This window comes from Chelonus insularis, unplaced genomic scaffold (genome assembly GCF_013357705.1).
Source record: "Chelonus insularis isolate UGA/USDA-ARS -01 unplaced genomic scaffold, ASM1335770v1 contig_41_pilon, whole genome shotgun sequence".
NCBI lineage: Eukaryota > Metazoa > Arthropoda > Insecta > Hymenoptera > Braconidae > Chelonus > Chelonus insularis.
Window position 1 is genome coordinate 34,342 of NW_023276571.1, and position 14,942 is coordinate 49,283.

At 29.2% G+C, this 14,942-nt stretch overlaps 3 protein-coding genes across 12 annotated transcripts; 2 read left to right on the plus strand and 1 right to left on the minus strand.

Annotated features, from left to right (window-relative positions):
* Positions 1 to 534: 534 nt before the first annotated feature.
* LOC118069614 (ankyrin repeat domain-containing protein 54-like) lies at positions 535 to 2,255 on the minus strand. 2 transcript variants are annotated; one of them, XM_035087840.1, is made up of 4 exons: positions 2,045 to 2,255; positions 1,655 to 1,960; positions 1,217 to 1,448; positions 535 to 1,053 (listed from the first exon to the last, which is right to left on the minus strand). In XM_035087840.1, the coding sequence occupies exons 2-4, from the start codon at positions 1,950 to 1,952 to the stop codon at positions 621 to 623; spliced, it is 963 nt and encodes a 320-aa protein (XP_034943731.1). In that variant the 5' UTR covers positions 1,953 to 1,960; positions 2,045 to 2,255; the 3' UTR covers positions 535 to 620. The 2 variants fall into 2 exon arrangements, with proteins under 2 accessions (XP_034943731.1, XP_034943732.1); XM_035087841.1 differs by having other exon boundaries at positions 1,655 to 1,963.
* A 339-nt stretch (positions 2,256 to 2,594) lies between these two features.
* IntS6 (integrator complex subunit 6) lies at positions 2,595 to 7,160 on the plus strand. Of its 3 annotated transcripts, none has more exons than XM_035087788.1 (5): positions 2,595 to 2,957; positions 3,071 to 3,519; positions 3,674 to 3,991; positions 4,060 to 4,240; positions 4,465 to 7,160. In XM_035087788.1, the coding sequence occupies exons 2-5, from the start codon at positions 3,403 to 3,405 to the stop codon at positions 6,915 to 6,917; spliced, it is 3,069 nt and encodes a 1,022-aa protein (XP_034943679.1). In that variant the 5' UTR covers positions 2,595 to 2,957; positions 3,071 to 3,402; the 3' UTR covers positions 6,918 to 7,160. The 3 variants fall into 3 exon arrangements, with proteins under 3 accessions (XP_034943679.1, XP_034943680.1, XP_034943678.1); XM_035087789.1 differs by having other exon boundaries at positions 2,595 to 2,787; XM_035087787.1 differs by having other exon boundaries at positions 2,595 to 3,519.
* A 311-nt stretch (positions 7,161 to 7,471) lies between these two features.
* stau (double-stranded RNA-binding protein Staufen) lies at positions 7,472 to 14,147 on the plus strand. Of its 7 annotated transcripts, none has more exons than XM_035087745.1 (7): positions 7,472 to 7,791; positions 8,174 to 8,248; positions 8,723 to 8,928; positions 9,292 to 9,429; positions 10,311 to 11,243; positions 11,962 to 12,923; positions 13,810 to 14,147. In XM_035087745.1, exons 2-7 carry the CDS (start codon positions 8,196 to 8,198, stop codon positions 14,059 to 14,061), a joined length of 2,544 nt encoding a protein of 847 aa, XP_034943636.1. In that variant the 5' UTR covers positions 7,472 to 7,791; positions 8,174 to 8,195; the 3' UTR covers positions 14,062 to 14,147. The 7 variants fall into 7 exon arrangements, with proteins under 7 accessions (XP_034943636.1, XP_034943635.1, XP_034943640.1 ...); XM_035087744.1 differs by having other exon boundaries at positions 7,473 to 7,787; XM_035087748.1 differs by having other exon boundaries at positions 7,474 to 7,787; positions 13,819 to 14,147.
* Positions 14,148 to 14,942: the final 795 nt, after the last annotated feature.

Sequence of the window (14,942 nt, forward strand, 5' to 3'; positions counted from 1 at the left end):
AATAATAAAAAAGAGAAAATACCATTTTATATTTAGTCATTATTTTCTACGATAGTTTTTAAATTTATTTTTGCAAAAACACTCATTACTTTCAATATATCTTTGTATATATATATTATTTATGATAAATATGAAAATGTTCAACATTCAATTCTTCCGAATATCACTAACAAAACACCTCATACTTAAAATTAGTTGATACAAAGGAATTCATTGTATTTTACATTATCATATTGTAATTATTGAGTTATTGACTATTCAAATCAACAACAATCGAGTAAAATGATGAAATAATAATTTGAATATAATTATAATTAAACCACATATGTCTATTAATTATTTTTAAATAAATTTTTTTGTACGCTTCGTAGTTATGTTAATCCAAGACATATCAAGTGGCTTGGGAGATCGATAGGAAAATATTCCATGATAATTGAATCAATTATTTCAACATTTGGAAGTTTACGTATTCTTAATATTTCAGGCTTTGGTAAGCATTATATCGATGTTCAAAAACAAAAAAAAAACAGTAAATAATAGAAGGCACAAATTAACAATGATATTTAATATTCTAAATGATAATTTATAATAACTCAAATGATTATTTAATTTTGTAATTTTTAAGTTGTCAAACTTAGTGCATCAATGCTGGCAAGTAAACCATTTAAATCATATTGAACTTGATCTTGAGTATTTGATAAAGAAATTCTTGAGCAAAATGAGCTAAGCTCTTCAATTTGTTCATTGGCATTATTTTGTTTTTTTAAATAAGCTAAAAGCATATTTATAATCTTATGAACTTCATCCTTTATTACGTTCATATCTGATCCTCGGCAACTTTGTAACAATCTAAGTTTGGATTGGGCTAGCTGCAGTGGATTATATCCATGACGATCTGACGAAAGTACATTAGCTCCAGCTTCCAGAAGTAATGTTATCACATCGTATTTACAAGTAACTGCTGCCAAGTGTAATGGAGTGTTGCTTAATGAATCAATTTCATTGGGATTTGCACCATGATCTAGCAGAAGTTTTACAATATCCGTATAACCCCTGGAAATAGTTGAAAATATTTGTTTAGATACATGTTTTTATTTTTGTGTTGGTGCCAGAACATTAAAAAAATATATCTAACTATCTGAAATAGTATTAAATAATTATTGATAATAAATATTATTTAATTTGACATTTTTTAGTTGTTTAAGTACGTATTCACCTGCAAGCTGCCAAGTGAAGAGGAGTTCGTTTTAAATGATCACTGATGTTCGGAGAAAGTCCTTTTTCCAATACCTCTTTCATTAAATCAACATTATTGGTAGTTACTGCTCGTCTCATTCGCCTTTCCAACATGGAATTATTATAACTATCATATTTCTTTAGTGAACTCATATATCTAATCTTATTTTGCTTCAAAACTACTCTCTTCTGCATTGCTTGAATTTCAAATTCTAAAATAAACCAAGTTTTTATATTTACTCAAAAATTGATGATTCAATATATTCATTTATAAATTGATATTTAAATGTAATTATATAATATATAAAAAATGTAATTAAATTAACAGATAAAATTATGTAGAATAATTTAGGCAACTAATATTATTAATTGATTGATGTACGTAATTTATTAATTTATTTCAAAAGATTATATTCACCTAGTCTTTCTGCTTTGTCTTGAAGAAATTTGAACTCACAATTCGGAGGAAATTTAAATTGTAGCTTAGGTAAATTATAATCAGTCATAATAAATGACTTTACAGTTGAATTTGCTATTGGTGTCAAAAATTCAGACTCCATAAGTTTTTGTTCATGTTTTTGCGTCGTTGCAATTTGCTTTTCAGTTGATATAACAGCTGTAGATACATTTATTAATGATTGATTTGATAGATTTTCAAGTTGTACACCATCATTGGAATCATTTCCAGTTTCTACTCCTGAATCTACGGATGTCATTTTCGCATCTGCTTTTTGTATCGTCGTTATGTTATTATTGTTTTGTTTACTTTCTTTGTATCACTCTCACAATTAGCTTTACTATTACTTACAGAATTTTGCAGACCAAATGTAAGTTATTTTTTATGCCAAATCATGCACATGAATTTACGTTGTCAAACGTTTTTATAGAGCAGTGATAAAAAAATAACATTAGGCGTGGGAAGTTATTGCGTACACCTTGTAAATAACATACTTTCAATACCAAATCAAAAAAAGAAAATCAGATCTTTGTGTTAGATATATGTACAGTATGTATGATATACATATGTGCGTTGTTGCATGAGTCACATGTCATGATTGGCGCTGGGTTCAAGACAATCTTTTCTCTGGTGGTTGACAAGTTAATCATTTTTTTTAATCGGTAAAAAAAACTACTTTTTGTATTTTCAAAAAATTATGCATTTTTTTAAACATATTTCGTTGTTTAAAAATTATTATAAATAAATTATTTAATATTAACATTATTTATATCGATAATATCACAGAGTATAGTTATCATCAGAGGTTAGTTGTAGACGCCATCTTGTCCATGTATGATTAGAAAAGATGGCGTCTAATTTCTAGTCACCTGGAGAAGCTCAACTGACCAATTCAATCATTCTGTTAAATACCTATACCGAGGCTCATCTGTGCGATAAAGAAAAGTTGATATCTCTGTTGAAATTAGAAAAAGATCACGCTAATTTATGTGTATAATAAGAGTCCATTTAAGATGTCACGTTAGCATGTTGCACAGAGAGCATATACGAGTTTCATCTAATAAAAGATATTATTATCATTGTTCAAATCGATTGTAAGTTTTGATAATTTCAGTGTCTCAAGTATTTTCTATTGATAATTGTGAATGATTAACGATAAAATCCAGATAAAGAAAGAAAGAAATCAATAACTATATACATACACGTAGGAGGCTAAAAAAAAGTAAATAACTTTTTCGGCGGTAAACACAGTTAGATAAAAGATGTACGTGAGCCTATTTGTTTAAATGTGTGTGATTGGAATTAATATAATCAGGAATTTGTGCAATCAAATTTTCTTTTTGTGATGTTCCCCCACTCTAATGCGCTCACTTATAGTTCGTTGATAGAAACAGCAAAGCACAACAGAGAGAGAGCAACAGAATATAATAGTGTAGAACTTGGTCTGGCACGATCCAGCACAGTCGGCACGGACACACATCAAGTGGAGGGCTGGTACCTGCCTAAGTAACCATTAATTCATACACTTTTTACCATTTAAAAAAATAACTTACAATAAAACATTATGTTAAATACATGATGTTATTAAATAATTGAAGAAAAAAATGTACATACCATATGCCATAATTGGTCATATTGTATATACAACATAGTGCAAGTAGTATCATTATTGAAATTCATACACGGGGTTAGCGCTCTAAGTCTTAAAGATGACCATAATTGTCTTTCTCATCGACACTTCAGCCTCCATGAATCAGAGGGCATATTTAGGAGGACGCCCGACTCTTCTTGACGTTGCTAAGAGCGCAGTTGAGACTTTTGTTAAGGTATTCAAATTTGTGTGTACATACATATACATATTATATATATACTTATATCATATACACATGACGATCACATTTACACTAAAATATACGTAAAAAACTATTGACACTATTATATTACCAGTAAATTATTCATTAGAGTTTTGTTATTTTTCAGGTGAGACAGAGGTCACCAGAAAGTCGTGGAGACAGATATATGCTGTTGACTTTTGAGGATCCTCCTCAAAATATAAAAGCAGGATGGAAAGAAAATCTTGCTACATTTATGAATGAATTAAAAAACCTTCAATGTGTTGGTTTAACTACTTTAGGAGCTGCTTTGAAACATGCTCTAGATGTTTTAAATATTAATCGAATGCAAACGGGTATTGATACTTATGGACAAGGAAGATGTCCATTTTATTTAGAACCGTCAGTCATTGTTCTAATTACTGATGGAGGAAAGTATACGACAACTCTTGGAGTTCAACAAGAGGTAAGTTCATTTATTCTAAATGATATTTAGAAAAATTAATATTTATTATTTTTATTCTTGTTCTGTAGTTTACTCTACCTATGCATTCACCAATTCCTGGTTCTGAACTGACCAAAGAACCATTTAGATGGGATCAAAGATTATTTTCACTTGTTCTGAGGCTTTCAGGAACACCTGCAGTTGACAGAGATACTGGTTTGGTAGCTAGTGATGCTTCGCCAATAGATGCTATGTGCGAAGTTACTGGAGGTAAAATAACTTATTATTATTTCATTAAATCTCTTAGAAATGTTGAAGAAAATAATGTTTGGGTATCACAAAAATTCATAGTAAAAATTGTGTCTAACATTTATTTTCAATAACTTCCTATAGAGTGATATAGTGAGTTACACAAGTTATAGCTCACTATGCGTGTATCAAATATTATTAAGGATTTTTATTGAATAAAATATTAATAAAGGAATCATTTTCAGGTCGTTCCTACTGCATCACATCACATAGAATGATGATGCAATGTATAGATTCATTGGTACAAAAAGTTCAATCAGGTGTAGTAATAAATTTCGAAAAAATAGGCCCAGATCCACCACCGTTGCCAAATGAAATAATTCCTCAACAGCAACAAACTCAATCTCAGCAACCAATGCAACAACAATCAACGGTTCAACAGGAGGATGAAGATAATGATGATGAAAATTCATCAACTACAGCGAATGGAGTAAAATCGCAATATTTACCAACGCCAACAATTGTAGGAAATACTGCATGGCATTCATGTAGAAGACTCATCTATGTTCCACGTTCAGCTCAAAAAGGTTTTGCTGTTGGTTTTTGGCCGATACCTGAAAGTTTTTGGCCAGATTTAAGTGCAAGCTCTCTACCACCAAGATCGGCACATCCAAATGTCAAGTTTACTTGCACAAGTCAAGAACCAATGGTGATAGAAAATCTTCCTTTCGATAAATACGAATTAGAACCAAGTCCTTTAACACAATATATATTGGCTAGAAAACAGCCAACCACTTGTTGGCAGGTTTTCGTAGCAAATTCTTACAAATCTAGTGATGTTGGTCATCCCTTTGGATATTTAAAAGCTAGTACAAATCTTACTTGTGTTAATTTGTTTGTAATGCCTTATAACTATCCTGTGTTATTACCTTTATTAGAAGAACTCTTTAAAGTTTCGAGATTGAAACCGACTAATGAATGGAGAGCTCAATTTCAAAATTATATGAGAACTATGCCAACTTATTACGCAGCTTCATTGAGAAGAGCTTTAACGAGAATGGGAGCACCTGCACCTTTAGCTCAAACTCTTATACCAGATAGTATGGACAATTCTCTATCTTACAGTGTATTAAATTATCTAAAACGATTAAAAAATCAAGCTAAAATAGAATTTGATCGTTTATGTAATGAAGTTATTTCAAAGCAAGTTGCAAATGCTCATGCTAATAAATTCTTGGTTAATGGAACAACATCAGTAACAGAAGGGGTTCGTGTTATTCCAAGAAGTCCTTTGAAAAAAGATTTAGTTTCACATCCATTACTTCAGGACAAATTTACTGGACTTCGTGATCAATTGAATGAATTTGGTGGTTTTGTTGTTGGTCTTGTAAGAAATCAACAACAACAGCGTGGCGCACACAGTTATAGAAATGCTTTTGATGTACCAAGAAAAAGTTTATTGGATCAAGTTGTTAGAATGAGAGCGAATTTTCTACAACCTGGACTGGTACATACCAAGTTATTGGATGATGATTTTGTGCATTCTATGCCTGTAGCACAAATGGGTAATTATCAAGAGTATCTAAAACGAATGACGCCGCCTTTAAGAGAAATCGAAAGTACACCAGTACGACAACACATGTTTGGGAATCCATTTAAAATTGATAAGAGAATGATGGTGGATGAAGCTGATATGGATATAGTATCATCATCATCATCGTCGAATAATTCTTCACAAAATGCATCTGGGAATTCATCAATTTTATCACCATCTTCACCAAATTTATCTGGTTCTTCTATACCATCAGGAGCTTTATCACCAACATTGGGGTCAAAAGGAGGTCTAAAGCGTCCTTTAGAGAGTAATGGCAATTCAAATTCAATCATTAACAGACCTCCTTTTAATAAAAGAAAACCGGGTCCAATTCCCAAAGACTTCACAGTTAGGAGACCTCAATACTCGTCTAGATCACCATCTCCATCACCGTTACCGTGGTCTTCTTTTGAACCAAAATCTCCACTATCTGCGATGGAATTGGCACCTGAATTCCCTGGTTCTCCAGTGCCAGTTATTCCTCCTATGTTTAATTTAACACCAGCATCAACTGATAAATTAACTAATGGTATCGCTGAAATGCCAACTATTTCAACGCTTGAGTTACCTTCTGAAGTGATAGAAAATCATTCTGAACCTCCTACTTTAATGCCAATGGTGCCGAATAATGTTCAATCTAAAGTCGAAGTCAAACATGGAAATATTGATGTAAAAGTAGAACCTGAAAGCACTGATGACATTAATGATGATAATATGAATAGTTTTAATGTTGAAAGTAAACATGAAGGAATAAGTAATCAAGCTGATGAAAAAGTTGAGATTAAAGTAGAGAAAGTTAAACCATTTACGAAAGCAGAATTGGAAGAAATTAAAAAACATAATTTATCAATCAGAAATTTAATACATAAAGAAGTGAGGAAAAGAGGAAATAATTATACAACTTTATTTTCACATATTAATCAAGTTAAGGGTACTTTAGACATTCGAATCGCCTTTGTACGTGATATTGTTAAAGAATCATTGCGATTTAAACGACGAAATTTAGCTAAACTTTTAGAAGAATATTTGTGTACAGTTCAGGAAGATGGATGGATAGTTAATAACTGTAAAATTAATCACAATGGTGCGACGAAAATGAATTAAAGAATTTTTTAAAGACTCGTTATTAAGATAAAAAAAAATGGAGGAAAATTATTAATTATTTTTTTAAAAATTCAATTTAATGTTTAATAAGTAAAACAAAAATAAATAATTTATGAATACATTATTATTTTTATGTTCTGTATTGATTGTAAAACATACATTTGGGCTATATTAAATAATTTTGTTTAATTTAAAAGTAATTAAAAGACATATTGATGATATATTAAAACAAATTTTAATTTATAAGTGATAAATGATGCTATGAAAAGTTTTTAAATTACAATTATTTATAAAACCATCAGAAATTGAAGAAAAAAAAAGCTATAAGATATGTAAATATTGTATTTTTCACAGAATTTAAATAAGGACACATAGTAATTCTACCATTGTTCTGTGTAAAAAAAAACCTGTAAATATTTAATGATTGTTATTAATACAAATTTTTGTAAAAAAAAAATTCACTAAAGAGGTTATTTTCTATCTTTTAAAGATGTAAATTAAATTAAATATTTTATGTATAAATTAGAGTAAAATAGTGTGAATTAGACGTGTAAAAAAATAGTGACGATAGGTGTCGTGAGAATGCGTCTTTAAAAAACACGTTATTTCATTGGTACAGTCGGAATAAAAAATATTGAAAAGTCGAACAAATCAATAATGAGAATAGAATGGAAAGAGCCAATAGGACTACAAGGAATGTGTTAACTCAAAAAGAACTCTTATTTTTTACCGTGTAGTTAACAAAATGGCCGCATTTTAGTCTTCAGAGATAAGACTCTCTTTGCTGTTTGCCAAAAATCGAGACTGAGATACGATAATTGTGCGTTTAAAAGTGTGACATAACGTTAATTTTGTGAATAATTTATTTACGTAGGTAGACAAATCTCTCAAATAATTTTTTTAATAAATCAGAGCTTAAATTTTAGATTGTACAAATATTCTCTTATTTCGCCATTCACTCTCTTTCTCTATCTCTCTTTCTCTCTCTTGAGCCTCTTTGCCGGGCCAAACCCATTGTCTGTCGACGATATTTATTATTAGCAAATGTTTTAAAGTAATTATTTTACCAGTTTGTCCATTTTAAATATCAATAATAGTGTTCTTATATGTTTTCAATAATCTTGAAGTTTTTAGTGCTAACAATTACCATTTTTTTTTACTGAAAAAAAACCGTAGAAGTAATTGTTTATTGTATAACTTTTACTTCAATTCTTTCATGTGGTGACTATAAATTTATTAACATTCTACACTTCCAGATTACTTACCACTCATTTTATAATGTTACGACATCATCATCATTCGATGCAAAATCAACTACGAGATCAAAACAGGTTAGAAATTAAACCTTTAGTTTTTAAATGAATAGAATTGTCAATATTCATGAACTTTTTTAAAGATAACAATTCTTTCACTACGAAAATAGTAAATAAATAATTATTTTTAAAATTTATTCCATTGTTTCTGTTTTAAAGAGGTTAAAATTTATTGATATGATTATTAAAATAAAAAAGCATTGTACTATTATTTGCGAACATTGAAGTAAGTTTATTCATTCATTTTCAAACAATTTAAGATTACATTAAATACATTCGTTTGAAAAAAAAGACTACAGATTAGATTAAGAGTCAATAAAAAGTATACATTCAATGCAAGTGACTCAATATTCGATGACTATTTTACATACCGAGTAGTATGACTATATACAAAAGTGTAAAATATAGAGATTTGTGCAATTATTGGTGATTTAATTTAACGTTTTAAGCTAATGATATAATAAATTTATTAAAATAATTTTTATTTATTAGAATGGCTGGTCCTACACGACAAATGTCTCAAACAAATATGATGCCCCCACATCAACCTCAACCTCATATGCATCTACATCGAGGTATGCATGCTCCTCAACAAATCATTTCTCTTGCTGGCCATCAAGCAATGCATGCACATCTCCAACATTCTGGACCGCCACGACAACCACTTCTAATTGGAACGAACGCACAAAATCCTAATGGTACGTATTTATTAAAATTCATCAATTTCTTTTGATGAATATTACATTGAACTATTTGCAGCATGCTATAAAAAGTATTTGAGCAATTAATTTAATGTAACTGCAATTTTTATTTAATTAGAATTATTTTCAGTATTGCATTGCATTTTGTATTTTCCTTTTTTCTATTCATCTTTAAAAAAAATAATAATACAATCATTGTTAAGATACAGGTGGGTTTTGGGAAAAGGTTCTTGGGGGTTAAAGGAATATTTTTTAATGACATTTTGACAATTCATTCAGGAGAATAATACAGGAAAAAACTTCATTGAGAAATGACATGTATATTCATTTTACATCCTAGACTATGTTTAATTTTGTTAGGATTTCGGCTCATTAAAACCCTGATATGCCTGTACTTGGTACTACTAAACATTGTGGATGCTAAATTTCATCAGCCGGTGTTACGGTATAGTCTTGACGATTTGGACTTATTATTCGGGACAACAGGATGCATCGAAGGTTGGTTTACTAAATCCACTATTCACAAGTTTTTAATTGTTATTGAAAAAGAAAAAATGACAAATAAAAGATCATAAGGGGTCTTTGAAATAAAAATTTTTACTAAAATAATTTGTATGGAATGTGAAAAGAAAATTTAACGAAAATATGTATAATTATTTTTATGTTTTTTAGAATCGATTACAATATAATATGGTGTAAAAGTATGTCTATTGTAAAGAACAGTTATAACACCAACTTGTCGATGCATCGTCAAAAAAGAACTGATGTCTTAAAGCTTGAAAATAGAATATTCGGCAGAATAAAAATTCTTAATATAATAATTGAGAATCTTAATAGTTAGGTTGTATTTTTAGAACTAAAATTATGACATTTACAAGAGTTTAATTATATTTACATTTCATTTCAATTAATCTGCAAACTAATTTCAAAAAAAATCACTATTTATTTAATTTGGTTCAAGTACTTTATTTGTAGGCATGTATGCATGATTAATATTTTTTGCCAAGTAGTTTATTGTCTTAAATGTTATAAAATGATGAGTATTAAATTTAGATAAGCAAATAATAAAAAAAGAACACATGTTCAAATTCAACAAGCTCAGAAAAAACCAGAACCTGTATAATTACAGCAAATGCTTGAATTCTTTACATTTATTTATAATAATGTAATTTCTAATTTACTTAAAGAAATCTTAATCTGCCAATATTCTTTTAGTTTCGGCCTAAATATTTTCAACCAGCCATGCTTGCTTCTTTAATTGAATGTTTAACTTTGCACCAATCATTAGTTTCCTTTAAAATATACTTTATTAATTTATAATAAAAATAATTGTTGTTATTAATGAATAAATTATTCTAATAATTATAATGTGTGCTTAGGCACTATGGTAAGCATTGGTGTGAATAGACAATCAGATACGACAGTTCCTGGTAATCTACAGAGTCCAACCGTTGTGCAGTACCAATATCAACAATCATCACCGCAACAGCAGCAACAACAACAGCAGCAACAACAAACAACACAATCGCAACAACAGCCATCACAACAGCAACAATCACAGTTATCAAATGCTAGTGAAAATAAATCACCGACTCGTGATGGTAGTAGAGAATCAAGAAATCATAGTCCTCCGAATCAAATTCACACTAATGCTACTGCCACTAATTTGGCAAACATGAAAGAGAAAACTCCAATGTGCTTGGTAAATGAACTTGCAAGATTTAATAAAATTCAACATCAATATAGATTAACTAATGAGCAAGGTCCAGCACATAAAAAAAGATTTACTGTAACATTAAAATTAGGTGAGGAAGAATATGTTGCTGATGGGCCAAGTATAAAGAAAGCTCAACATAGTGCAGCAACTGAAGCATTATCCAAAACTTTATATATTCAACCTCCACCTAAACCAAGAGCTATGCGTGTTGGTCATTCAGGAAAATGTCCGAGTGGTTCAGGAAATTATACAAGTTATTTACCACCAACTGTTGGACTTAATGCATTAGCAATGAAACGTGGTGAACCAACTATTTATACTTCTAGACAAGCACCACCACCAAATCCTCAACCATTCATGGCACATGATTTTAATAATATGCCTGATCATTTACGCATATTTAATCCTTCTTATCCACGAAATATAAATCGTTATCATTACATGAAACCTGAAGGTCTTTACATTGGAAAATTGAAGGTTGGTGAACGTGAATTTACTGGTCAAGGTGCTACTGGCCAAGCTGCACGTCATGATGCTGCAAGTCGTGCTTTGGAGCAACTACGTCAACTTCCACTTCCAGCAGAAGTTGTACAAAATAATAATGAAAATTAGGCTGATAATCTATAGAAATTATTTCTACTGTAATTCATTTATCATTTAATTTATAAATAATTTGGTTTAATTTTTTTTACTGTTAATTGTTTGATGTTATATTAATGAATGAAAATTAAAGAAAAATTTTTAATAAAATTTTATTTTGATTTTTTTTACGTTGACAACATATTTGTTATTTCCACGTTGCCTTTTGATTTAAATAAGATTAAAGTTATATTTTGTCTTAGAATCTTGATGCAACGTTATTGTAATGCAAGTTGTTGTCACTTAGTTTGTTATAAACAGTAATAATAAAAGATGGAAGATTATTTTTGTCAGGAATCGGTATATAATTGCTAATGTAATTAAGTGTAGGAAATTAATTAAGATTTTTGTGTTTAATAGATGCCTAAAAGACACCAATTTTGACAAAAATATATATGTCTTTAAACGAACAAAAAATGAATATTTCATCTTCTTTTTATATTAAAAAAAAAATTATGTTACTTCTTTACCGATGTTTCCTGAACAAATTTAATCTTACTATCATTCATATAAACTGGATTAAATAAAGTAAAAAATAAAATTTAATCATTACTGGCATTTGTTATTTTCTCCTTGTTAAACCTGTTGATGTAAAACATACTCATTAATTTTTATCTGCTAAAATAATAAAATTAGTAAAAAGGTACTGACATTTAAATTTGCAGTTGTACAAAATAATAATGAAAATGGAATAAATGTTGGAATTGATGATCTTAACACTGAACTTAAGAGTCCAGTTTCTTTAGTACATGAGACAGCATTAAAACGAGGACTTTCAGGTAGTTTTGAGGTAGTATCAGAAAGTGGAAAACCTCATATTAGAACATTTACAACTAAATGCACTGTTGGAGAAAAAGTAACTCTTGGAGAAGGATCATCGAAAAAAGTTTCAAAAAAAAGAGCTGCTGAACTTATGTTAGAAGAATTAAAAAGACTTCCTCCTTTACCTGCTACAGTACCATGTCGGCCAATTCGGATTAAACGTAAACCTCTAGCGACTAAAAAAAAATCACGAAACCTCATTAAAGATTATGAAGAACCACGACAAGAAACTGATGCTGGTGATGAAATAAATCCTATTTCACGACTTGTTCAAATTCAACAAGCTCAGAGAAAACCAGAACCAGTATATACTTTGATTGAAGAAAAAGGTGCTCCACGACGTCGTGAATTTCTCATGGAAGTTTCTATTGGAAATCATACTGCACGTGGAATCGGATCTAATAAAAAACTTGGTAAACGTGCAGCAGCTGAAGCACTTTTAACTAAACTTGGTTATAATAAACCTGAGATACAACCAATTAAATCATCGATCAAAACAACAGACAGTGAAACATCTAATGTAGAAGGGAAACCTCGAAAAGTAACATTCCTTGAAGATGAAAAACAACAACATCAAAATGAAACCCCAAATCATTCGGTTGGTGGTACAATTGGACGACAGTTGGTACCTGGACTACTATTAGTGGATGGTGGTCAGGAAAATAAATCAAATAGTGGGCCAAGTATTCAAGTAGTTGCTGAAGAATTACGAGAACAACAACAAAGTAATCCTTCTGGTATTTCTCCAAAGGAGCAACTTAAATATCTTGCTCAACTTCTGAATTTTGAAGTAGAATTTAGTGATTTTCCAAAGGTATGCTCGTTTATATTTCATTTTGAATTCTCATAAATAGTGTTGAAGTCAAGGTATTTATCCTGCTTCGATTCTGATCTAGTAACATTGATATAGTATGATATATCGTAAGAATTGCAAATTTATTTCATGACATTCAGTTATTCTGAATAATAAAAGTAGCACAATGACTTAGTATCTTATGATTGTTGATTTTTTTATGTAAAAAAGAATTGAGTAGTCTCAAGAAGTACAGTAAGATTTTTCTAAAAGTAAGAGACTATCCAAAGTAAACTGAGATATTTTCAGTCAAATAGTACAAACTGAAATAATGCAAATATTTTTAAAAAAAATCTTGGAAGAATAGTAACATAATTATAGGGAAAAATTAAATTTAGAAAAAGATAAATGATGATAATACTCAAGTTTTCATCATTTTGCTTCCAAGATATTTAAATTTATTCCTTCTATTTAGTCCAATGTGTTTAACTTTATTTATAGCTCATACATTTATTAATTTTAACTTCAATGCTGATATTTATTTAAATAGTGATTTTATCTTTTTACATCTATATTTTCTTCATCAGAAATATTTTATTATCTTTTTATTTTATTTTTTGATTAATAATAAAAGTTTTTTTAATATTTTTAATTTTCTTAAATACACTTCAATTTAAACTTTTGAATATTTATTAAATAAAATTTGTTTAAAAAAAAATGAGTATAATGTTATTTAAAAGGATACTTCAGCAGGATAAAAACCTTAAAAACTATTTTTACAACACATTTATTTATTATTGAAGCAAAATAAAAATAAATAATGAAGATTAATTGATACAACACTATCTTATGAGACATTAATATAATAAAAATAATCTGAAATAAATTGAATTATTTAAAATGATAGAAATTTCAGGGTGTCTACAAAGAATATTTATCACTGGTGTCTTTGAACACGGATCCACCACAAGTTTGTCATGGCCATGGACCAACAACAAGTGCCAGCAGGGATCAGGCTGCTTTAACAGCACTACGTACACTTAGTAAACTTGGCCTCGATAGTGTTACTAATACGCAAAAAAAAGACAACAAACCTGCTCCAGATCAAGCCAATAGTCAAGCAAAAAATAATATTATCAATCAAGCGATTGATAAGTAACCTTGATCAGTAATACTGAATCAATAATGTTAATTTTTTTTCAATACACGCATACTTCTTGCTTCATAACATGAAAAATAAAAGTTTGAAATGCGTTTTCGTTCTATTTTCCTTTTTACGTCGGTATGATATTAGGAACAAGCCAATAGTAATGTAACTGCTTGGATCTATTGTCGTAACGCGTATGTATTTTACTCGCAGTATTATTGCCTTTGCGGAATTCAAATTGAAAAAAAAATAATAAAAAAAAGGGTACTGTAGTCGAATATAAAACAAAATAAAATGTCATGTCAATTATAATTGTGATTTTTGTGCTACTGTGAATGTTTAAGGTCTTCCGCATAGGCAAAGTAACACATTTATTACATATGAATAAATTTTTATTTCATTTTTATTTATCAAAGACGATCGAAATGGATAAAAATAAATCTGAGACGAAATTGCGGCCATTCTCACAATCTATCGATTGTTTTCGATTCACTTATAAATTTCACTATGCTACATTGTTTTTTTTTCATCAACAAAATATTGTTTTTAAGTTAAACTTTTCAAATCATTCTGTTCAGATTTTTTAAATTATATTAATCAAAAAAATACATTAATGATTGATTTTTTTCTTAAATATTGCAGCAGTAGAAATTATTCTTATATAGTTAAGCATTAGGCTGATAATTTATAGAAATTATTTCTACTGTAATTCATTTATCATTTAATTTATAAATAATTTGGTTTAATTTTTTTTACTGTTAATTGTTTGATGTTATATTAATGAATGAAAATTGAAGAAAAATTTTTAATAAAATTTTATTTTGATTTTTTTTACGTTGACAACATATTTGCTATTTCCACGTTGCCTTTTGATTTAAATAAGATTAAAGTTA

What these genes read in the sequence shown, in the direction of transcription:
- LOC118069614 (XM_035087840.1), bottom strand. Translation starts at nt 1,952, where the DNA reads ATGACATCCGTAGATTCAGGAGTAGAAACTGGAAATGATTCCAATGAT. An exon ending in AGACAAAGCAGAAAGACTAG is followed by an intron (nt 1,449 to 1,654) that starts GTGAATATAATC and finishes GGTTTATTTTAG; the next exon opens with AATTTGAAATTCAAGCAATG. An exon ending in CTTCACTTGGCAGCTTGCAG is followed by an intron (nt 1,054 to 1,216) that starts GTGAATACGTAC and finishes AACTATTTCCAG; the next exon opens with GGGTTATACGGATATTGTAA.
- IntS6 (XM_035087787.1), top strand. Translation starts at nt 3,403, where the DNA reads ATGACCATAATTGTCTTTCTCATCGACACTTCAGCCTCCATGAATCAG. An exon ending in CAGTTGAGACTTTTGTTAAG is followed by an intron (nt 3,520 to 3,673) that starts GTATTCAAATTT and finishes GTTATTTTTCAG; the next exon opens with GTGAGACAGAGGTCACCAGA. An exon ending in CTCTTGGAGTTCAACAAGAG is followed by an intron (nt 3,992 to 4,059) that starts GTAAGTTCATTT and finishes CTTGTTCTGTAG; the next exon opens with TTTACTCTACCTATGCATTC.
- stau (XM_035087745.1), top strand. Translation starts at nt 8,196, where the DNA reads ATGTTACGACATCATCATCATTCGATGCAAAATCAACTACGAGATCAA. An exon ending in GAACGCACAAAATCCTAATG is followed by an intron (nt 8,929 to 9,291) that starts GTACGTATTTAT and finishes TAATTTTGTTAG; the next exon opens with GATTTCGGCTCATTAAAACC. An exon ending in TCCAGCAGAAGTTGTACAAA is followed by an intron (nt 11,244 to 11,961) that starts ATAATAATGAAA and finishes CAGTTGTACAAA; the next exon opens with ATAATAATGAAAATGGAATA.